General features: G+C 41.5%; 1 protein-coding gene across 4 annotated transcripts in view; it reads right to left on the bottom strand.

The window, feature by feature from the left end:
• Positions 1–207: 207 nt before the first annotated feature.
• The window catches only part of KAT7 (lysine acetyltransferase 7), a 40,525-nt gene continuing 21,718 nt past the window's right edge, over positions 208–19,014 (bottom strand). For all 4 annotated transcript variants that reach the window (XM_511869.5, XM_003315607.5, XM_063799809.1 and 1 more), the window contains 9 exons: positions 17,749–17,847; positions 13,415–13,525; positions 11,305–11,496; positions 7,886–7,975; positions 7,522–7,662; positions 6,018–6,111; positions 3,161–3,307; positions 2,508–2,614; positions 208–1,906 (listed from right to left, as the gene is read on the bottom strand). In XM_511869.5, coding sequence (XP_511869.3) covers positions 1,805–1,906; positions 2,508–2,614; positions 3,161–3,307; positions 6,018–6,111; positions 7,522–7,662; positions 7,886–7,975; positions 11,305–11,496; positions 13,415–13,525; positions 17,749–17,847 — 1,083 coding nt within the window. In that variant the 3' untranslated portion in view covers positions 208–1,804. The remainder of the gene's footprint in view (positions 1,907–2,507; positions 2,615–3,160; positions 3,308–6,017; positions 6,112–7,521; positions 7,663–7,885; positions 7,976–11,304; positions 11,497–13,414; positions 13,526–17,748; positions 17,848–19,014) is intronic.

The following is a 19,014-nucleotide window of genomic DNA, read 5'->3' as shown; positions in this document are numbered from 1 at the left end:
TGTGCCACCATCTAGAGAAGTTCAGAGTGAGCACTCCCTTGATCTTTATAGACAGCCTGTATCACAGGGAAAAACATTCCATAGCCACAAACCACATCCCTCAACAGTTTACTGCTAGGGAAAGCAAATCCCAAGTGCATTTACTATTAGTAGCAGATCGTGTGCATCATTTTCATATATAAATGAGAGCCCCCAGATGAAACAGACTTGAGCAGAGAACATGCTTTATTGAGGAGTAGATATAGAAGAGCACATTCTACCACATGTGGGGAAGGGTTTAGCTTCTGTAAAAGGCCTTTATCCCTTAAGAAAACCCCTAGTGAAGTTGCTTTTTGATAAATTTTAACAGTGACACTGAAACTGGAGGGGAGCTGCCACTGAACATGCTTAAAATTAGCTCCCCCAACCCACAGTGAATATAAGTAGTGTACAGAGATGACAAGAGAAAGGCACAAATGACCGGAGTCAGGGATTGTGGTGAGGGCTCCACATGAAGACAGCATGTTGGAGGAGACCAAGTTGGGAAGGGTGACATGTCATACATCAAAAGTTGCCCCAAGATAGCAGGTTATAATGGGCTAGAGAGAAATTAGAGGGAACATCTCTTCCTTCACTTGAACAACACCAAAAATAGAAGACCAGAGAATAGAAGGATGGTGACAAATCCCAAAAAGGAAATGGAGGAGGAGTTCGTGGAAGGGCAGAAGCACTTTAATCCTAGAGGGAGGGTGAGGCACTGTTGAAAAGAGAAGCAAACTTTGGCAGGGGTGGCCATTCTGCCTTGCTGAGTCATGGGCTGAGATACGGAAGTCACTTTCAATCATTTTCTACTTCTCCCAGGGCATTCAGACAAAATCAGTGCAAGGTATATGGAAGTACAGATGTACTGTATCAGACTAGTGGAGGTGAAAAGGTTTCTGCAGTATAATTAACCAGTTAATATGCAGCATGAAAGGGAAAAGTGGACATTACTTTGGCACCTGCAAACGTAAAAAGTGGGAGTAAAGAGAGAAGGAAATATTTACTAGTGAGTACTTTACAGTGAGGCAAAAAGTAGTATCCGTTCCCTTTCACCAAGACGCTGCCCACTGCCCACTGCCCACAGGTGAACTCAAATCAAACCCAGAACCATCACCCCTTCATTCTTCTCTCCATCTCATTCAGATCAATTATATGCTATTACCATGACTAGTCCCTGGGAAACTCTTCAAAAGTATTTGGCTCTGGTTAGCCCAATACAGATCAAAAAGAGGTCTCTTAATCAAAATGAAGGCAAGAAATTTAAAGCAAGATGGAACCCAAAGTGAATGGACCCCCTGCCAATCCACACACACTCACAAGTGCCACCTTTTCCCTGCCCCTCCATAGAACACACATATAAGGAGTAACTGGAAAGGTCCTGGTGGTGGCAGCCATATTTGGAGGTCTGGTGACCAGGTGGCAAGCACTAGTACCACGCTTAGAAGACACAACACAACCTCATGGGGCGAGAGGACATGAGGAGAGAACCAGTGACTGGACAGGTACAGTACCATAACAGAACTCCTTGGGTCAGTGCTGAGAGACCTGCACTCAAGTCTAATACAGATCCCATCCAGGCAACCTCACTGAGGCCGAAACAACAGTTCCTCAGAACCAGCGTCTGCAGTGTACACAAAGGTCGGAGCCAGGACAGTCCTGAGGGGGATGGCCTTCCCAAAGGATACTGTACTTGCCAATCACAAGAGCAACAGAAATGACAGACAGATCCCTAGGGTACGGATTCCTACTGCTGGGGTTCGCTGGCTCGGAATGACAGGTCACTTTAAGTGCCCTTGGGAGGGGTCCATTTTAAGCAGCTGGGATCCATGGTTTTATTGGAGTTGGACCTTTTGGCCTCTTTGGCTATCCACTCATCAATCAGGTCCTGAGGGAGAACAATGGGAAAAAGGATTACATACTTTCAACTCAAGTGCCTTTACATAGATTCCAAAATAACTAACCACCAAGAAGGAATTGCCAAAGGTTTAACAACATATTAGGGTATCAAAAAAAATACTATATTTTGACTTATAAACTGCTTTCCTATCTAATCCATTCCTCCTACTTTACCCTCAGTGAGAAATGAAAATCATCGCTCACCGACCTTTATTGTATATATGAAATAATTTAAAAAATTAGAAGTGAGTTTGAGTTGAGACAGCATTTGTGAAGATTCCTCTACAGATGGGCAATTTCCTCCCACCTAAGAAAAACATCAAATGACAGAAATGCTGTACAACATAAAGCTGCTTAACTGGAGCTGCTTAACTTGTGTCATCCAAATTTGAGACAGGAGCTTATCAAAACCTTCTGATAAGGATAAGGCAACACAGGCATCACTGCCAGCTACAGAAATGAGACCCAGTAAAAGTGGCGTGTAGCCCAACTCCTTTAAGGGAAGGTTCTCGAGTCTTAAGGCCCGTACTTTGCTCTGCTAAGTCTTGAAGGACATCCAGCAATGAGCAAGCCCCTGATGAGAACCTTACCTGTCTCTTTAAAACTAGGTGTTTTCCCTTCCAGTACTTGAGCATCTGAAGGGCTTGCAGAGTGCTGACAATGTCCACAGGATTCACAGCCGTCTCCTGACTGATTTCTGAAACAGAAGAGGTACTGACAACCTGGCCAAAGTGCAGGTTCCCACCCCTTTGCCCCCAACCAAGGTCTACTTTCCCTTAAAGGAAATCCAAATGGACAGAATCTTCTATACTCAACCCAATCTGTTCAGAAGGAGTTTACAAAGTATTCATTTGACCAGTCCAAATAACTACAAAAGGATATTACAGCAAGAAGCTACTCTTGGCCCCTTAGAAATCAGGATCAAATATAGATCAAACTAAATTGTTCCACCCTTGCATAAATACACAGGGATGTCTTTCTCAGAAAGATGAACCAAACGATCTGAAGTTTTGCTTCTTGACTTTTATAAGAATTAAAGTGTTGGCAACTCTGGATTTGAGAAGCCAATTAATAACCATTCCCAGGGGCCAAATGCTTTGGATTCCTAGGCAACTTTAGTGAGGGTCTCCGCAGTGGTCCATATTCAGTGGGCCTTCCGTTCTCACATTCAGGGGAAACACAACACCCAGTAGAGTTAACTTCCTGGGTAACAATCAACCATTCCAAGGAGTCAAAAACCAACCTTTGATAGAAATCTCTTTGCCTTGGAAATTATGCAGGTAGCGGAGAAGTACTTCTTTCCAGTAACTGCGATAGCTTATAAGCCCCAGATCTGAGAGTGGACGTTCTGGGGAGCCAACTTTTTCTTCGACTTTGGAAAGCAAATAACCTGCCAGGGAACAAATACAGACTTTTTCTAGCAACACTCGATCTTATCCTAATAGCAAAAAACTGTGTGCCAACATGGAAGAAGGTTTAAGAAGCACAGTCCACTCCATTAGGATTTAGTCATTCAATGGAATACTGTGTGGTTAACTATAGTATACTGCCTTTGTATAAACAAAAGGGGAAGAATGTGTATTTGCATTTACATGACACAGGAGTCCCCTCTTATTCACAGGGAATGTGTTCCAAAACTCCCAGTGGAGGCCCAAAACTGTGGGTAGTACCAAATCCTATATATACTATGTATTTTCCTATCAACACATATCTATGCTACAGTTTAACTTATAAATTAAGAACAGGAAGAGAGTAATAGTAAAACAGAACAATTATAACAATATACTGTAATAAAAGTTATGTGAAGGTTGTCTGTCTCTCAAAATATCTTATTGTACTGTACTCACCTATTTTTGGACCGTAGTTGACTACAGGTAATTGAAACTGCAGAAAGTGAAATGGCAGATAAGGAGGGCACTACTGTAATAGGCACTAAAAGAACTCTGGAAGGCTTCACTATTAATCATTTTGATAATGAATCTCTGTAGGTGTGTGTTGGAAACAAGGGAGATGAGAAACAAAAATGTGAAGCCACTTCACTACCTAGTTTTTAAGTATTTTTTAAATCTTTGAATGGTAAGAACAGATTAGCTCAGTACCACCTATGAGATAGTGCAGGGTGTAAAAAACCCAAATGATGAAGCCTCTAGTTGTAAAGTCTAAACACCTAACATTCAATTTATACAAAATATATAAAACAACACTATGGAGATGCAGTCTGCAAAGTTCATAATCTAGGGAACCCTTTTAGACAACTAACCTGCTTTCTTCAACAAAAACACAGCAAGAAAAAAATGATGGGAGTGGAAAGTTTTAGACTAAAAGTGAATTATGAGCCATATTTCTCAATCCCACTATCAATTCTACCTGGATCTGAGTATTAAAAAAATAAAAATAAAAAAAAGAACAAAATCACACCAGGGAAATTTGAATATCACAATTTATGACATGAAGGACTTTTTTTTTTTAAGGTGTAATAGACCTTATCTTTTAGAGATACCAAAATAATGGCAAGTGAAAATGTAGGTAAAACAAGATTAGCCCCCCAAAAAACGGTAATTACTGAAGCTGGGTGATGGGTATAGAAGCGTTTATTATACTTTTGTTAATGCTTAAAAATTTCTATAAAATCAAGTTTATAAGAACAGTGTTACCTATTCAAAGATATATAGTTCCCCTCTTATGTCACTTCCCAGTTCATCTCTTCTCAGGTGACTTAAAAATGAAAGAAGGTGGCCGGGCAAGGTGGCTCACGCCTGTAATTCCAGCACTCTGGGAGGCTGAGGTGGGCGGATCACCTGAGCTCGGGAGTTCGAGACCAGCCTGAACAACATGGAGAAACTCCGTCTCCACTAAAAAAATACAAAATTAGCTGGGCGTGGTGGCACATGCCTGTAATCCCAGCTACTCGGGAGGCTGAGGCAGTAGAATTGCCTGAACCCGGGAGACGGAGGTTGCAGTGAGCCAACATCGGGCCATTGTGCTCCAGCCTGGGCAACAAGAGCAAAATTCCGTCTCAAAAAAAAGAAAGAAAGAAAGAAGGCTTGGAAGGCTAATTCTAGGAATTCCAATTTTGATTACAATATACCCTGTCCTATAACAGTGGACATCAAATATAGAATAACACACAGTAGAGTCTTGTTATTCACAGCAGTTACGTTTTATAAAGTCACTGAGAACCTGAATTAGTGAATATTGAACCACTACTCCTAGGGGAAATACAGGGAGGGTTAGGTTCCTGCAAGCCTCTGGTCACATATTGGTCAACCATCAATACATAAACTTATTTTATGTTTCTGTTTAAAAATGCCTTATTTAATATACACTGTAGATATCATTAACATTGAACTCACTGCCAGCAACTCTCTAATTCACCTGAAGAAAGCTACCTAACCCCTGTAAGGTACCCCAGGTATTCCTGAGATTAGGAACACCAGACACATCAGTACTACTCATAGGGGCCATTTAAAATCAACAGAAGGCCAAAACCGTGTGGTGGCATTCCCAGACTGAAAATGAACTTGTTTACAGTGTAAGAGCTGAAAACTCTGAAGTCAGCTGGGAATGTGTGCATCCATGACTCTTACTTTTTGCTGCTCTGTGCATGTTCACGAATGACCACAAAAATGTTAAGACTGATTTTGGGGTTACAAATAAAATTTAGTGAGTAAGCAAATTCACAAAGACAGAATCCACAATTAATGACGGCAGAGTATATTATGCACAGGGTCCATTGGGTACATGGATTACCTCTAGACAAGTCCCTACAAAAGTGAAATCCCTAGCATCAAGGACCAGATTTTAAGCCTCATGCATGTATGTGCTGTTTAAAAGTCTCAAACTGGGATAATCCTAAAGAGCTTACTTTATCATCCTCTGTACCTCCTACTCATTAAGGAGGAGTCCTGTACTCCTTCAATGTTCAATGTGTATTAGGCAGAATGACAATGTTCAGGTTTTTCCTACTTGTTCATTCATTTACTAAATATCCATGTACCTTCACTATATTCCAGGAATTGCAGAGACCACAGGACAAAAAGACAAACAATATTCACATGGTCCCTGCCTTGTGGAACTAATGACTTAGCAGTTTCACTTACTGAAATCAATAAGCATCTTGCCATAGCCCTGTCTCATGTACTGAGGCATAGTAAGGATACAGGAGACGTTGTAGTTGAGGAATGAATTCTTTTCCTGAAATCAAGAGCAAACAGATGAACACGTCATGAGGATTTGAAACCAAAGGTTTCAGCACTTCCACAGATGCAAAATAAGGCTGCTTGCAAAACATCTGGCTAACCAGTCCCAAGGAGTGGCTGCCAGGCTCACAGCTGTTATAACCACACCCTTTATCATGGCCAAAGCCATTAATCATCCCAGGATTTCCCTAGTTGAGACCTCCAGTGTCATTTTAAGGAGGCTGACTCTGGGCTCCTGACAGCCACAGAGCAGGGCAAGAAGTTTAAGACTGCTGACTCAATATATAGAAGCCCACTTTAAATGCAATTTTTGAAAAGGAGCTGCCTACTGGAAGAGAAGGGAAGGAAACACCACTGTAAGTCCCCATTCTGCAAAGGGATTTAAAAAAAAAATCACATTGAATCAAATCAAAATGTGTGATTCCACTTGTAGGAAACGTCCAAAATAGGGAAATTTATAGAGAAAGAACTGAGAGGGATTGAGTAGAAATAGGAGTGATTGCTATCAATTTCTTTTCAGGATAATGCAAACTGGGTTGATTGCACAACTCTGTGAATACACTATAAACCACTAAATTGTACCCTTTCAGTGCATGAATTTATGGTATATGAATTATATTTCAATAAAGTTGTTATACTAAAAGTCATAAACTTTTATGACTTGGGCTGGGCGCAATGGCTCACACCTGTAATCCCAGCACTTTAGGAGGCTAAGGCGAGTGGATTACTTGAGGTCAGGAGTTCGAGACCAGCCTGGCCAACATGGTAAAACACCATCTCTACTAAAATCACACAAAAAATTAGCTGGGCGTGGTGGCAGGCGCCTGTTATCCCAGCTACTCAGGAGGCTGAGGCAGGAGGGTCACTTGAACCTGGGAGGCAGAGGGTGCAGTGAGTCAAGATCATACCTCTGTACTCCAGCCTGGGCAACAGAGTGAGACTCTGTCAAAAAAAAAAAAAAAATCTGGCCTTGGGTCTTTAAAAGGCGCAGTAGTGTTATCACTGAAGGCACTGTGCTAGAAGGAGCCCAGCTAAACAATCAGGCAAAAAGAGTATATTCCTGGTTTTAAGCTAATAACATAGAGGCAGGCAAAGCCAGCAGAATTGGTTTGACTACAAGATGTGGGCTTGTGGGTTACTAGGGAGGGCTCTGACCAGTTATTAATAGGCAGCTCCAGTCCACAATTCTAGAAATGAATGAACCAGAAGCTTTTAATTAAAACTGCATTTTCATTAAACAATCTTTGATACATGGGTTTGCCTTTATTTTTTTTTTTAATTTAAGGAAGGGGTGTCATCATTGCCCAGAGTACAGCTTCTTCCTGTCAGTGATTTGAGCCCCCAACTGCGAACATGGATCACCCTGCTCTGGCCATTGGCTTCTTAATCTCCAGATCCTGCTTACCTTGGAAAAATATCCAATCAGGTGACAGCCAGTGTTGTCCGCCTCTGTCATAACATAGAACAGGAAGGGCTCCACATCATAATATAATGTCTTGTGGTCCAGAAAAAGTTTGGCCAACAGGCACAGGTTCTGGCAGTAGATCTGGAAGCAGAGAAACAGAGTTCATGTGTGGGCCACTGATTCCTAAACAGATAAAGGCCTAAAATTCACAAACATACCATAATTATTAATGAAACACATTGTGTATTTTGACAAGAGAAGAGTTCTATGTCCTTCACAAGGTGTGATGGAGAAAAAACACATGCCTTCTGAAACCTGGGAATATACAATATTTCAACTCCTTTCTAAAGTCACCACTTTTTACCTTGTTTTTCTTGCCATCCACTTCAAACACAGAGATTGAACCTTTGCGATATATCTCATCACCAGGTGGGTGTTTCCACACACATTTGGCCTGCAAGACAATGAAATTCACATCAGGGAACCAAAGCCTCCCAACAAGACTGCTCCTCAAAAAGGAAAAGGAATGACAGGTCAAATGTGGTTAACTGAGCTACCGGACAGTTGGACAAGCTGAGAACATACAGCAAAACAGAGATTTTTTTCCATAAAACAAAGGCTTCCAAAGTCATTTGAATATATTTATGACACTTTTATAGCAATCTGGAACAAGTATTCTGGATTACATTCTGGCACTACTTTAGCCCAGGAGATTAAAATCACCCACTACATAAAGGCCAAATAAATAACAATATGCTTGCTTATTACCAAATGCCTCAAGCCAACAGGAAATTCTTAAGCAGCTTATTTCCAGCAGCTTAGGGTGGCTAAGTACTTTACTCTCACCTTTACCCATAACTTCTCATTACCACCTAACCATGATGGCCTTCTTTGTTCAGATTAGAAAACCCACTCACAATGATAAAAACCATGTACCACTACCTGTCTGCCCTTCTCCCCTGCAAGTGCATTCCCTTTGTTATATAAGGAAATTAAGAGAAAGTCCTGTGGCAAAAAAAGGAAAAAAAAAAAAAAAAAAAAAAGGCAAGCAGCCTAGCTGAGCAGCAGGAAGCTAGGGTCACTTGGCCACAAGGGAGCACAAAGTACCCCCTTTTCCTCACCCTCAAGTGCTTACTGTTTTAATGCAGCCAGCCAGCCAGCCATCTGCTGTTAGGTGAATTCTTTAAAAGGTTTACATTTTAAAATGTTTAAGGCCTGATGCGGTGGCTCACGCCTGTAATCCCAGCACTTTGGGAGGCTGAGGTGGGCAGATCACCTGAGGTCAGGAGTTTGACAGCAGCCTGGCCAACATGGTGAAACCCCGTCTCTACTAAAAATACAAATATTAGCCAGGTGTGGTGGCGGGGGCCTGTAATCCCAGCTACTCTGGAGGCTGAGGCAGAAGAATCCGGGAGGTGGAGGCTGCAGTGAGCCGACATTGCACCACTGCACTCCAGCCTAAGTGACAGAGCAAGACTCTGTCTCAAAAAAAAAAAAAAAGAAAAAAGTGTTTAAAAAGTATAGACGTATAAAAAAAATTTTTTTTTTTTTGAGATAGGGTGTCACTCTGTCACCCAGGCTGAAATAGCACGATCATAGCTCACTGCAGCCTCGAACTCCTGGGCTCAAAAGATCCTCCCATGTAGCTAAGATTATAGGCGCATGGCGCCATGCCTGGTTAGTTAATTTTTCAAAAGGGTTTTGAAGCAACAGAGTCTTACTATTTTACCCAGGCTGGTCTCAAATTCCTGGCCTCAAGCAATCCTCCCACTTCAGCCTCCCAAAGTGCTGGGATTACAGGTATGAGCCACTGCACCTGGCCCATGAAACACTTTCTATTAAGCAAATTTACTGCAACTCTTTTTGTCAACTCAAGAAGCATGTTCCAATTTGTCATATGTAAATCCAAATATTTATTAACTGGAATCCATCCAAGAAAATTCCATCTGTAGTTTGTTCCTATCTCTACCCCTTTACTCATGCTGGCTCTTCCCAACAATAACCAAACTCATGTAACAATTATTTGTTTAGAAACAGAAGCCAAGCCAAAGGAAGATCATTTCATTTCAGTGATCACACCTGAAGCAACGGGAATAAGAACAGGCATGGAATAAATTAGGTATTTCCTGAAATCTGATTTTTATATCATATAATATGGAAGATTTTCAAATATTCAGAATGTTTATTTGATTCTCAGTTTTATTCAGACTCTTTGTTTTCTCCTTCTATTACTATTTCTTGCCCTTTTGGCTATTTCATTGGTTTGTGTCACTCAACAACCAGAAACGAAAAGGAAAAAAGGCATAAATGGTAAGCAGTTCACATCAATAAAAATACCCGCTTTCACACAGTAAAACCATTTTACTTTATCTCCACGGCCTGCCGTCTGTATCAGTGCCCCACCTTCTGACCCCATTATTTCCTGTGCACTGATATTTCTACCAATCGCCGCCAATCACCTCCCCTCCATGACTCTAGCCCTATGCAGTCAAGTGTGCCAGGGTCTGGAGAACCTGAGTCAAAGCAACAGTTCTGGGCCCTGAACTTACAGACCACATGCTCCTGAACTGGGAACATAAAAAAGCAGTTATCACCAACCAAACTGGGGAGAAGAGTATAATAACAGAAATCACAGGAAACCTGGGTCATAGATGCTCAACATATGGAAATCCTGGGAAATAAAAAAGGAAGGGGAAGGAAAAAGAGACACCCCAGAGGCCTTAGAGCCAAATTATATTGTGATTATGAGAACAAGGGCTTGGCACAGTGGCTCATGCCTGTAATCCCAGCACTTTGGGAAGCTGAGGTGGGTGGATCATGAGGTCAGGAGATCAAGACCATCCTGGTCAACATGGTGAAACCCTGTCTCTACTAAAAATACAAAAATCAGCCAGGTGTGGTGGTGTGCGACTGTAGTCCCAGGTACTCAGGAGGCTGAGGCAGGAGAATCGTTTGAATCTGGGAGGCGGAGGTTGCAGTGAGCCAAGATCGCGCCACTGCACTCCAGCCTGGTCAACAGAGCAAGACTCCCTCTCAAAAAAAAAAACAAGAAAAAGTCTTCTCTGCCTGAAAGGCTAATCTAATCTCTACTCCTTCCCCTGTTCCGCACCCTTGCTCCATGGCAGAAATTCCCCTTAAGACAAAGCTTATTCCATAACAGAGGGGGGGGAAAATGGCTTTTTTTTTTGAAGCTGCAAAAAATCTAGTAAACCTATTTGTCAACAATAACAGATTCAACTCCTTATACCTGTTTTATTAGGAAAAAGAGGGGAAGGCACCAAAGGACCCATTCTGCTACTTTCATAATCTGTCACAGGCTGATCACTATTAAATATTAATAAGTACCCATTCAACATATACTTCTTGGGCATCAGTTGTCCACACTAGTTGCTAGGGATATGAAGGTGAGCCATGCTGTCTCTGCTGTGCCTAATGAAATCTGTATTTTCATCTAGTTTGGGACACACAAAACCTGTGGGCAGAGGTAATTCATATTCCAAGGAGGAAATGAAGAGCAGTAGGCAGCAAGAACAAAAGACAAGAAGATGTACATGACAGGATATGGGTAAGGGCCCTCAGCTGCTTTGGGTGGCACCCAGCACAAGCCATACCTCAGGCTCTACACCCCGCCTTAAGCTGTGGCCTGTCATTTCCTATGCCTTCATCCCACTGCTGAGGACCACTGAGAAGGTGCCTGAACAGATGCCATCGCTATGGCAAAATCTAGAGATCCTACAGCTTATTGCCATCATGGTCAAGGCAGAGGAACCCAAGACAACTCACCATGTGCCGGCGGAGTATCGTTTGGCTCTTCATATATTTTAAACAGAATTCACACATATAGAGACGTCCCAGCCGTGCATATTCTTCAGGATATGGAGAATGGTACCAGGTATCAAGCTCATAGCGGCCAAAAGCAATTGTTTTAATCATGTTGCTTCCCTCTGTGATTTGGCCTTGCAGCCTTAACTTCTCCTATTGCCAAGAAATCAAAAGTCAAAGGAGGATCAGAATTTATTATCTTTGCTTTTAGACAGGGCACAGTGGCTCCTGTAATCCCACCACTTTGGGAGGCTGAGGCAGGCAGGTCACTTAAGGCCAGGAGTTCGAGACCAGCCTGGCCGAAATGGCAAAACCCCATCTCTACTAAAAATACAACAATTAGCAAGGTGTGGTGGCAAACAATTGTAATCCCAGCTACTTGGGAGGCTGAGGCAGAAGAATCGCTTGAACCCAAGAGGCAGAGGCTGCAGTGAACCGAGATCGCACTACTGCACTCCAGCCTGGGAGACAGAGCGAAACTCCTTTTTAAAAAAATAAATATTATCTTTGTTTTTAAAAGTGTGTGTGCATGCCACCACGCTAGGCTATGAAAAAAATCAGACAGATTTGGCTTCTATCCATGAGAATTTACACTAAAGAGAGCTACATGAAAAATCACACAGGTGTACAGAAAACTTACTACCCATACTGCCCAGAGCACAGGTCTCAAAAGAGAGGTTTCTCTGCTACCTCCCACATTCTGGGCCTCACCAGAATGATACCTTGGAAACTTCATTTTTATCAGCCTAGACCAAACTGAATTATAAAGAAAATCATCACAGATACAAACTCCCCACCCTTATAAAGTATTCTAAAACTAAACAAAAAACTTGATTTAGAATCTGCCTTACTTATCTGCAGAAGCTTTTATAAAGCTATATGAATCTCCGTGAAATATATCCACAATGGTCACTTAGAAAAAAAAATAGGCCCTTTAAAAAATATTTTTGAAATGTGCATGATAATTCTAGAATCTAAACTCTAGAAGGCAGAAAATATTTCTGGGATGGGTGTAGTGGCATGCCTGTAGTCCCAGCTACTCAGGAGGCTGACGTGGGAGAATCGCTTGAGCACTGAAGGTCGAGGCTGCAGTGAGTCATGATGGCACCACTGCACTCCAGTTTGGGCAACAGGGCAAAACCCTGTCTCAGAAAAAAAAAAAAAATTCGGATATCCATCTCCATTCAGTGGCTCTGAGTTGGCTACAAAAGTATTATAATTTGTAAGCATAACCAGGTGTAAAGTTGTAAAAGGCTAGCCCAGGAAATGCTCCATGCCAGAATAGGATAGAGAAAACCAGCAGCAGTAACAGCCCATCCCAGCCAAGGGTAGCCAGCAAACCCTGCCTCTGCCAAGTTTTCAACAAGTCTAGTATTTGACACAATTTTTTTTTTAATACAAGGGGGAAGGGGGTGAAGACGAGATTCACTTTAAAACTGAGCTTCCCTGAACACATTTAATCTGTTATATCAGAGGTAAACTCAATCACCAGAATTTTCTTCAAGCAAAGTTGTTAAAAATTCTGCCTAGGACAGCAACTCAGTATAAACTAGCTCTAAATAAATATCAGAATGGAAAACCAATGTATCAAACTTGGCTGTGTCAAAGATTAATTCTAAAACATCTGACAACAGCCTTTTCCATTATTCCTCTTCACTGTTATTTTCATTCTTAGTGCAGAGGAAACCTAGCAAAAGGGGAGTTCCTGTTGGGATTAAGAAAACAACAGAGATGAGTCTCTCCTAGGCTACAGGTTCTCAGAATTGCAAATTGCCCAGCTGAGACAAAGGGGCGCCTATGGTTTTATCCAGCCTCATCAGCTCTAGCCAAACTGGTACTTCCGGGAGCCGAGGTGGAAAGCAGGGAATAAAAAAAGGAAGGGAGGAGGGGTGATTCATTTTAAATCTGAAAGGGAAGGCTAGTTTCCAAAAAGGGACAGCTGGGAGACAGGGAAAGAGATTCCAGAAGCAAGGTACATTTAATTCCCATCAAACTGATTTGCAATCATTTTTCCTGGCAACTCTAAGCACCTTTCACAAGCGGCCTTCAGTTTGGAGGTTTTAATACTCACCAAATCCTCTGAAGCCCGGGCTTGTGCTCTTCGGAAAAGATCCAAGTCATATTCGCTTGTCAGGTTTTCTAAAAGAGGTTCCCGTGTGTTCCCATAGGTCTGTCTGTGTTCCTAGGAAAATAACCAGAGCGTGATACTCTGATACTCTCTGCTTCTAAGAACTTTTTAATCTATTTCATTTCAATCCATGCAAACCACACAACCATAAGCTATTTATTTAGTGCCTACATACTAGGTGCTAGGGATTGAGCGCAAGACATACTACTTATCAGGTTAATGCCACAAGACTCCCACTACCCACCCCGGTGAATCTGGAGAGGAAATGCTCCCACACCTCCAGAAGGGAGCTTCATTCTTCTATCTCTGAAAAGATACACTTTGTGGATCAGAACGCTGTTCCTTCATGTAAAAATTTACATGACAGTACAAATAAATAAAGTACAACAAACCCAGAGACACTACAAATTCCCAGAATCCTGAGATTTGGAAGGAGCTTTGGTAGATACTCCCCGATTTAAGAACAAAACAAACAAAAACCAGATTTTCTAAGCCTTAGTGTCTAAGATTTTAGACTCAAAAGAAAATCTGCAGGAAGGGAGGGGCAGGGGCAGCTGGATGAAGCAGTCCTTTGTAACTTCTTTCACTTGAATTGCTCCAGCCACCATTATGCTGTCTGCAAAAGGCGTGCTACCCTCAAACTCCAGTCCACATACACAGAAAAATAGGCTGGACTCTCTAAAAATGACTTACTAAATATTAAGCAAGAATAAGACAGGTGAAAGCCATAGAAAATTAAAAGCATGAGAATAATCCAGTCTTAAATAATTCCCTAATCTTACCATGGCAGTCACTACAAGAATCCTTTCCAGGAAAGAGATTCTACAAAGGAAACTTCCCTTTTAAGCCTTTGATTTTAGCCCTTCCCACTCAGTTGTAGGCTCCACCTCCCATCCAGAGAATAGGAGATAATGGTAGTTAAGTGGAGTGGATGGCTTATCTCAGGAAAACATTATAGATTTCACACACATATTACCGTATGAAGAGACAATTCATCAGTATCTTTATCCCTATTAAAATTTCTTCCAGTTAATCTGATTCCATCTGCTGTGAATCTTTTTAAATTTGGACTCTATCATCTAAGATTTGGGTTCTACGCGTTAGTTATTTCTTCTATTTTGAGGAACACTGGAAAAAAAAAAAGCTTGAAAAAAGTCCTAGCCAGCATTTTAATCAAGGAGGTTGGGTCCTAATAACCTATCCCAAATTACTAAAAAGCAGAGCAGATGTTTGTTAAGGTTAAAAATTTCAAGAACTTTTACTTCAGACACTCTTTCTGCCTGTATGATTTTAGGTAACTTACCTCTCTCAGTCTTAGTTTTCCTGTATATAAAATATGGGAAATATCACCAATCATACTGGACTGTTAAAAGATCAAAGGAACGTCACAACCACAGTGCCTAGCACTAATCACTCAATATACGGTATCACTGTCTTATTACCCTTCTAACAAGTTTGCAGATAGAAACAGTGAACAAGACTGGGGCAAGCAAACAATCTGGTACCCTATAGCCCACTACTAAAGCCCTCACTGTACAAACCAACACAGTCTGGTGTAAAGGTCTAACTACAAATTCACCCCACAACCCATCTTACATTGGCCTATGTCCACGTATTCATAAAATTAGCATTTAAGACAGTGATGACTGTCAAAAAAGTAAATACAGGCCAGGTGTGGTGGCTCACACCTGTAATCCTAGCACCTTGGGAGGCCGAAGTGGGCAAATCACTTGAGGTCAGGAGTTTGAGACCAGCCTGGGCAACATGGTAAAACCCTGTCTCTACTAAAATTACGAAAATCAGCTGGGTGTGGTGGCCCGCACCTATTATTCCAGCTACTCGGGAGGCTGAGGCAGGAGAATTGCTTGAACCCAGAACCCAGGAGGCAGAGGTTGCAGTGAGCTGTGATTGCACCACTGCTGCACTCCAGCCTGGGTGACAGAGTGAGACTCTGTCTCAAAAACTCCGCCTCAAAAAAAAAAAAAGTAAATACAGTCATCTCTTGATATCCCTGGGGGACCAGTTCCAGGAACGCCCCCACAACCTCCCTGCATATAACAAAATCCATGGATGCTCAAGTCTCGTATGTAAATGATGTCATATTTGCATATAACCTGGGCACATCCAGCAGTATACTTTAAGTCATCTCTAGATTACTTATAATGTGATGTCAATGCCATGTAAATAGCTGTTAACACTACTATTTCAGAAATAATGACAAGAAAAAGTCTGTACACATTCAGTACAAACCACATTTTTTTCCCGGAATATTTCCGATCCGTGGTTGGTTGAATCCACAGGAACAAAATCCATGGATACGAAGGGTCAACTATGCATAGTCTGGCATATTTTTGTCTTAGTGAAGCCATGCTCTGACTAAGTATTCACATGCCCTATGTTTAAGAATCTATCCCAATGGCTAAATAAGAAAACATTCCAATTCTATGAAAAAAACTAAAATGTCAGAAAAAATCTAAAAGAGCAGCCATAAAAAAGAATGAAATCATGTCCTTTGCAGCGACATGGATGCAACTGGAGGCCATTATCTTAAGCAAATTAACAAAAAAACAGAAAACCAAACACAGCATGTTCTCACTTATAAGTGGGAGCTAACCACTGGGTACAGAGGGACACAAAGAAGGGAACAATAAACACTGAGGATTCCAAGAGTGGGGAGGCGGACAAGGGTCGAAAAACTACCTATCACTATGTTCACCACTTGGGTGACAAGATAAGATCATTAGAAGCCTAAATCTGAGCATCACACAATAGATCTATGTAACAAACCTGCACATGTACACCCTTATCTAAAATTTAAAATAAATAAATTAAAAAAAAAAAAAAAAAAAAGGCCGGGTGCAGTGGCTCATGCCTATAATCCCAGCACTTCGGGAGGCCAAGGCGGGTGGATCACGAGGTCAGGAGTTCAAGACCAGCCTGGCCAACATGGTGAAACCCCATCTCTACTAAAAATACAAAAATTAGCCGGGTGTGGTGGTAGGCGCCTGTAATCCCAGCTACTTGGGAGGCTGAGGCAGAGAACTGCTTGAACCCAGGAGGCAGAGGTTACAGTGAGCCAAGATCGCACCACTGCACTCCAGCCTCCAGCCTTCAGCCTTGGGGACAGAGCAAGACTCTGTCTCAAAAAGAAAGAAAAAGAAAAAGACTGTGAAAGAACACACATCAAAATGTTAAGCAGTGGTTTGTATCTTGAAGGACAATTTTTTTTTATTGGAATGTTTCTTCTCTATATTTTTGGTATTTTCAGTAGTAAGCACATATTAATACATTTATAATAAAATCTTTTCCTAAAAAAAGATGTTTAAGGCCGGGCATGGTGGCTCACGCCTGTAATCCCAACACTTTGGGAGGCCGAGGTGGGCAGATTACCTGAGGTCAGGAGTTCGAGACCAGCCTGGCCAACATGGTAAAACCCCATCTCTACCAAAAATACACAAATTAGCTGGGCGTGGTGGCACATGTCTGTAATCCTAGCTACTTGGGAGGCTGAGGCGGGAGAATTACTTGAGCCCAGGAGGCAGAGGTTGTAGTGAGCCGAGATTGTGCCACTGCACTCCAGCCTGGCCGACTGTCTCAAAAAAAAAAAAAAAAAAAAAGATTTTTAAGCAAAAACACAGAATTCAAAGTGCCACATACAGTAAGAAGGTAATTATGTAAATAAGAGATTGTGAAAAAGCTAGGATATATCCAAAAACACTAACTGTGGCTATTTTTAGGTAGTAGGATTTGTTTTCTTCCATATACTTTGCTTAATCACTCTAAATTCTCTTACAAATATACATTACCTCTAAAGTTAGAAAAAAATGTTAAAATACTACAAGAAGGTCTATTACAGAATATTCACCCAATTAATACCTTTTAATCATGGAGGAAATCTATTTTTCCATTAAAATAAGCAGACTACTATTAAGCTTGAATATTTTTCTTCATACAGACATTTCCAGTGCCATGGCATGTGTTCTAGCGGGTAAATTTAACCCTTTAAGATGAAAGTAAAATTTAAGAACAACCAGAGGATCAAATTTTTTAAAATTTAAATTCTAATTGTATTTCATTTTCCCAAGACCTCCTGTTTCCACTCTCAACAATTCAGTTTTGGGGGATGAAATAAACTCTAAGTGCCATAGAAGAGTCAATTGGTATTCACATGTGGAGAATACTAAACGGCAAATCTGAAAGGCAGAAGCTCAGAAAGCAAAAGGAATCAAATGTGATAGCAGGAGTTCATGCTCATTAAATATTTAACTTTCCCTCACCATATATTTCTCTTTCTGTTCTTTGCTCAGTCCAGAATTTCTTTTCTTCCTGAGTTCAGCCACTTTTTCCTTATATCGAAGCTGCCTCTCCGTTGGTGCCTAAAAGGAAAAAGGAGAAAACTGAGAGAAAACTCCTTATAAAGCTAAGCTTCAAAATGAAAGTGCCAAGGCCCGGCACGGTAGCTCACGCCTGTAATCTCAGCACTTTGGGAGGCCAAGGCAGGCAGACCACCTGAGATCAGGAGTTCAAGACCAGCCTGGACAACATGGTGAATCCTCATCTGTATTAAAAATACAAAAATTAGCCAGGCATGGTGGTGCACGCCTGTAATCTCAGCTACTCGGGAGGCTGAGGTGGGAGAATCACCTGAACCTGGGAGGCAGAGGTTGCAGTGAGCCAGTCATGCCACTGCACTCCAGCCTGGGAGACAGAGAGAGACTCTGGCACAAAAACAAACAAAAAAAAGAAGGTACCAAAACATTTAAAAAATTTTAAAGAGAAAAAAATGCCAGAAATTTTCTAGCCACACTGCAAATCATATGGCAATTTTATTTTATTCATTTGTATTATTTTTGAGGCAGGGTCTCGCTCTGTCGCCTAGGCTGAAATGCAGCGGCACGATCGTGGCTCACTGCAACCTCTACCTCCTGTGCTCAAGCCATCCTCCTGCCTCAGTCTTCCATGTAACTGGGACTACAGGTGTACACCACCACGCCCAGCTAATTTTTTCATAAATATGGCAATTTAAAAATTCCAAATCAGGTTCTCATCACCCACCACCTTTACTGCCAGTTAAATATAGGTTCAGGAATACAAACTTATTTTACTATTAACATAAACTAAGGATAGACGTCTCCACCAAAGCAACAAGAATAAAATTAAGATCATTTCAACTAATCATTTATAGAATGCTTACTGTTTTCCAATTAATGCTTATTGATCTGATCAACAGTGGTACAAAAATTCATTTATATGTATTAATTTAAATAGAAAAACTGAATAAGAATAAAACCCAAGGTTGGGCACAGTGGCTCATGCTTATAATCCCAGCACTTTGGGAGGCCAAGGCAGGTGGATTACTGGAGGTCAGGAGTTTAAGACCAGCCTGGCCAACACGGTGAAACCCTGTCTCTACTAAAAATACAAAAATTAGCTGGGTGTGGTGGCGTGCCCCTGTAATCCCAGCTACTTGGGAGACTGAGGCAAGAGAATCACTTGAACCTGGGAGACGGAGGTTGCAGTGAGCTGAGATCACACCATTGCAC

This window comes from Pan troglodytes, chromosome 19 (assembly GCF_028858775.2).
Source record: "Pan troglodytes isolate AG18354 chromosome 19, NHGRI_mPanTro3-v2.0_pri, whole genome shotgun sequence".
Lineage (NCBI taxonomy): Eukaryota > Metazoa > Chordata > Mammalia > Primates > Hominidae > Pan > Pan troglodytes.
This window is presented reverse-complemented; position numbering and strand designations above follow the sequence as displayed.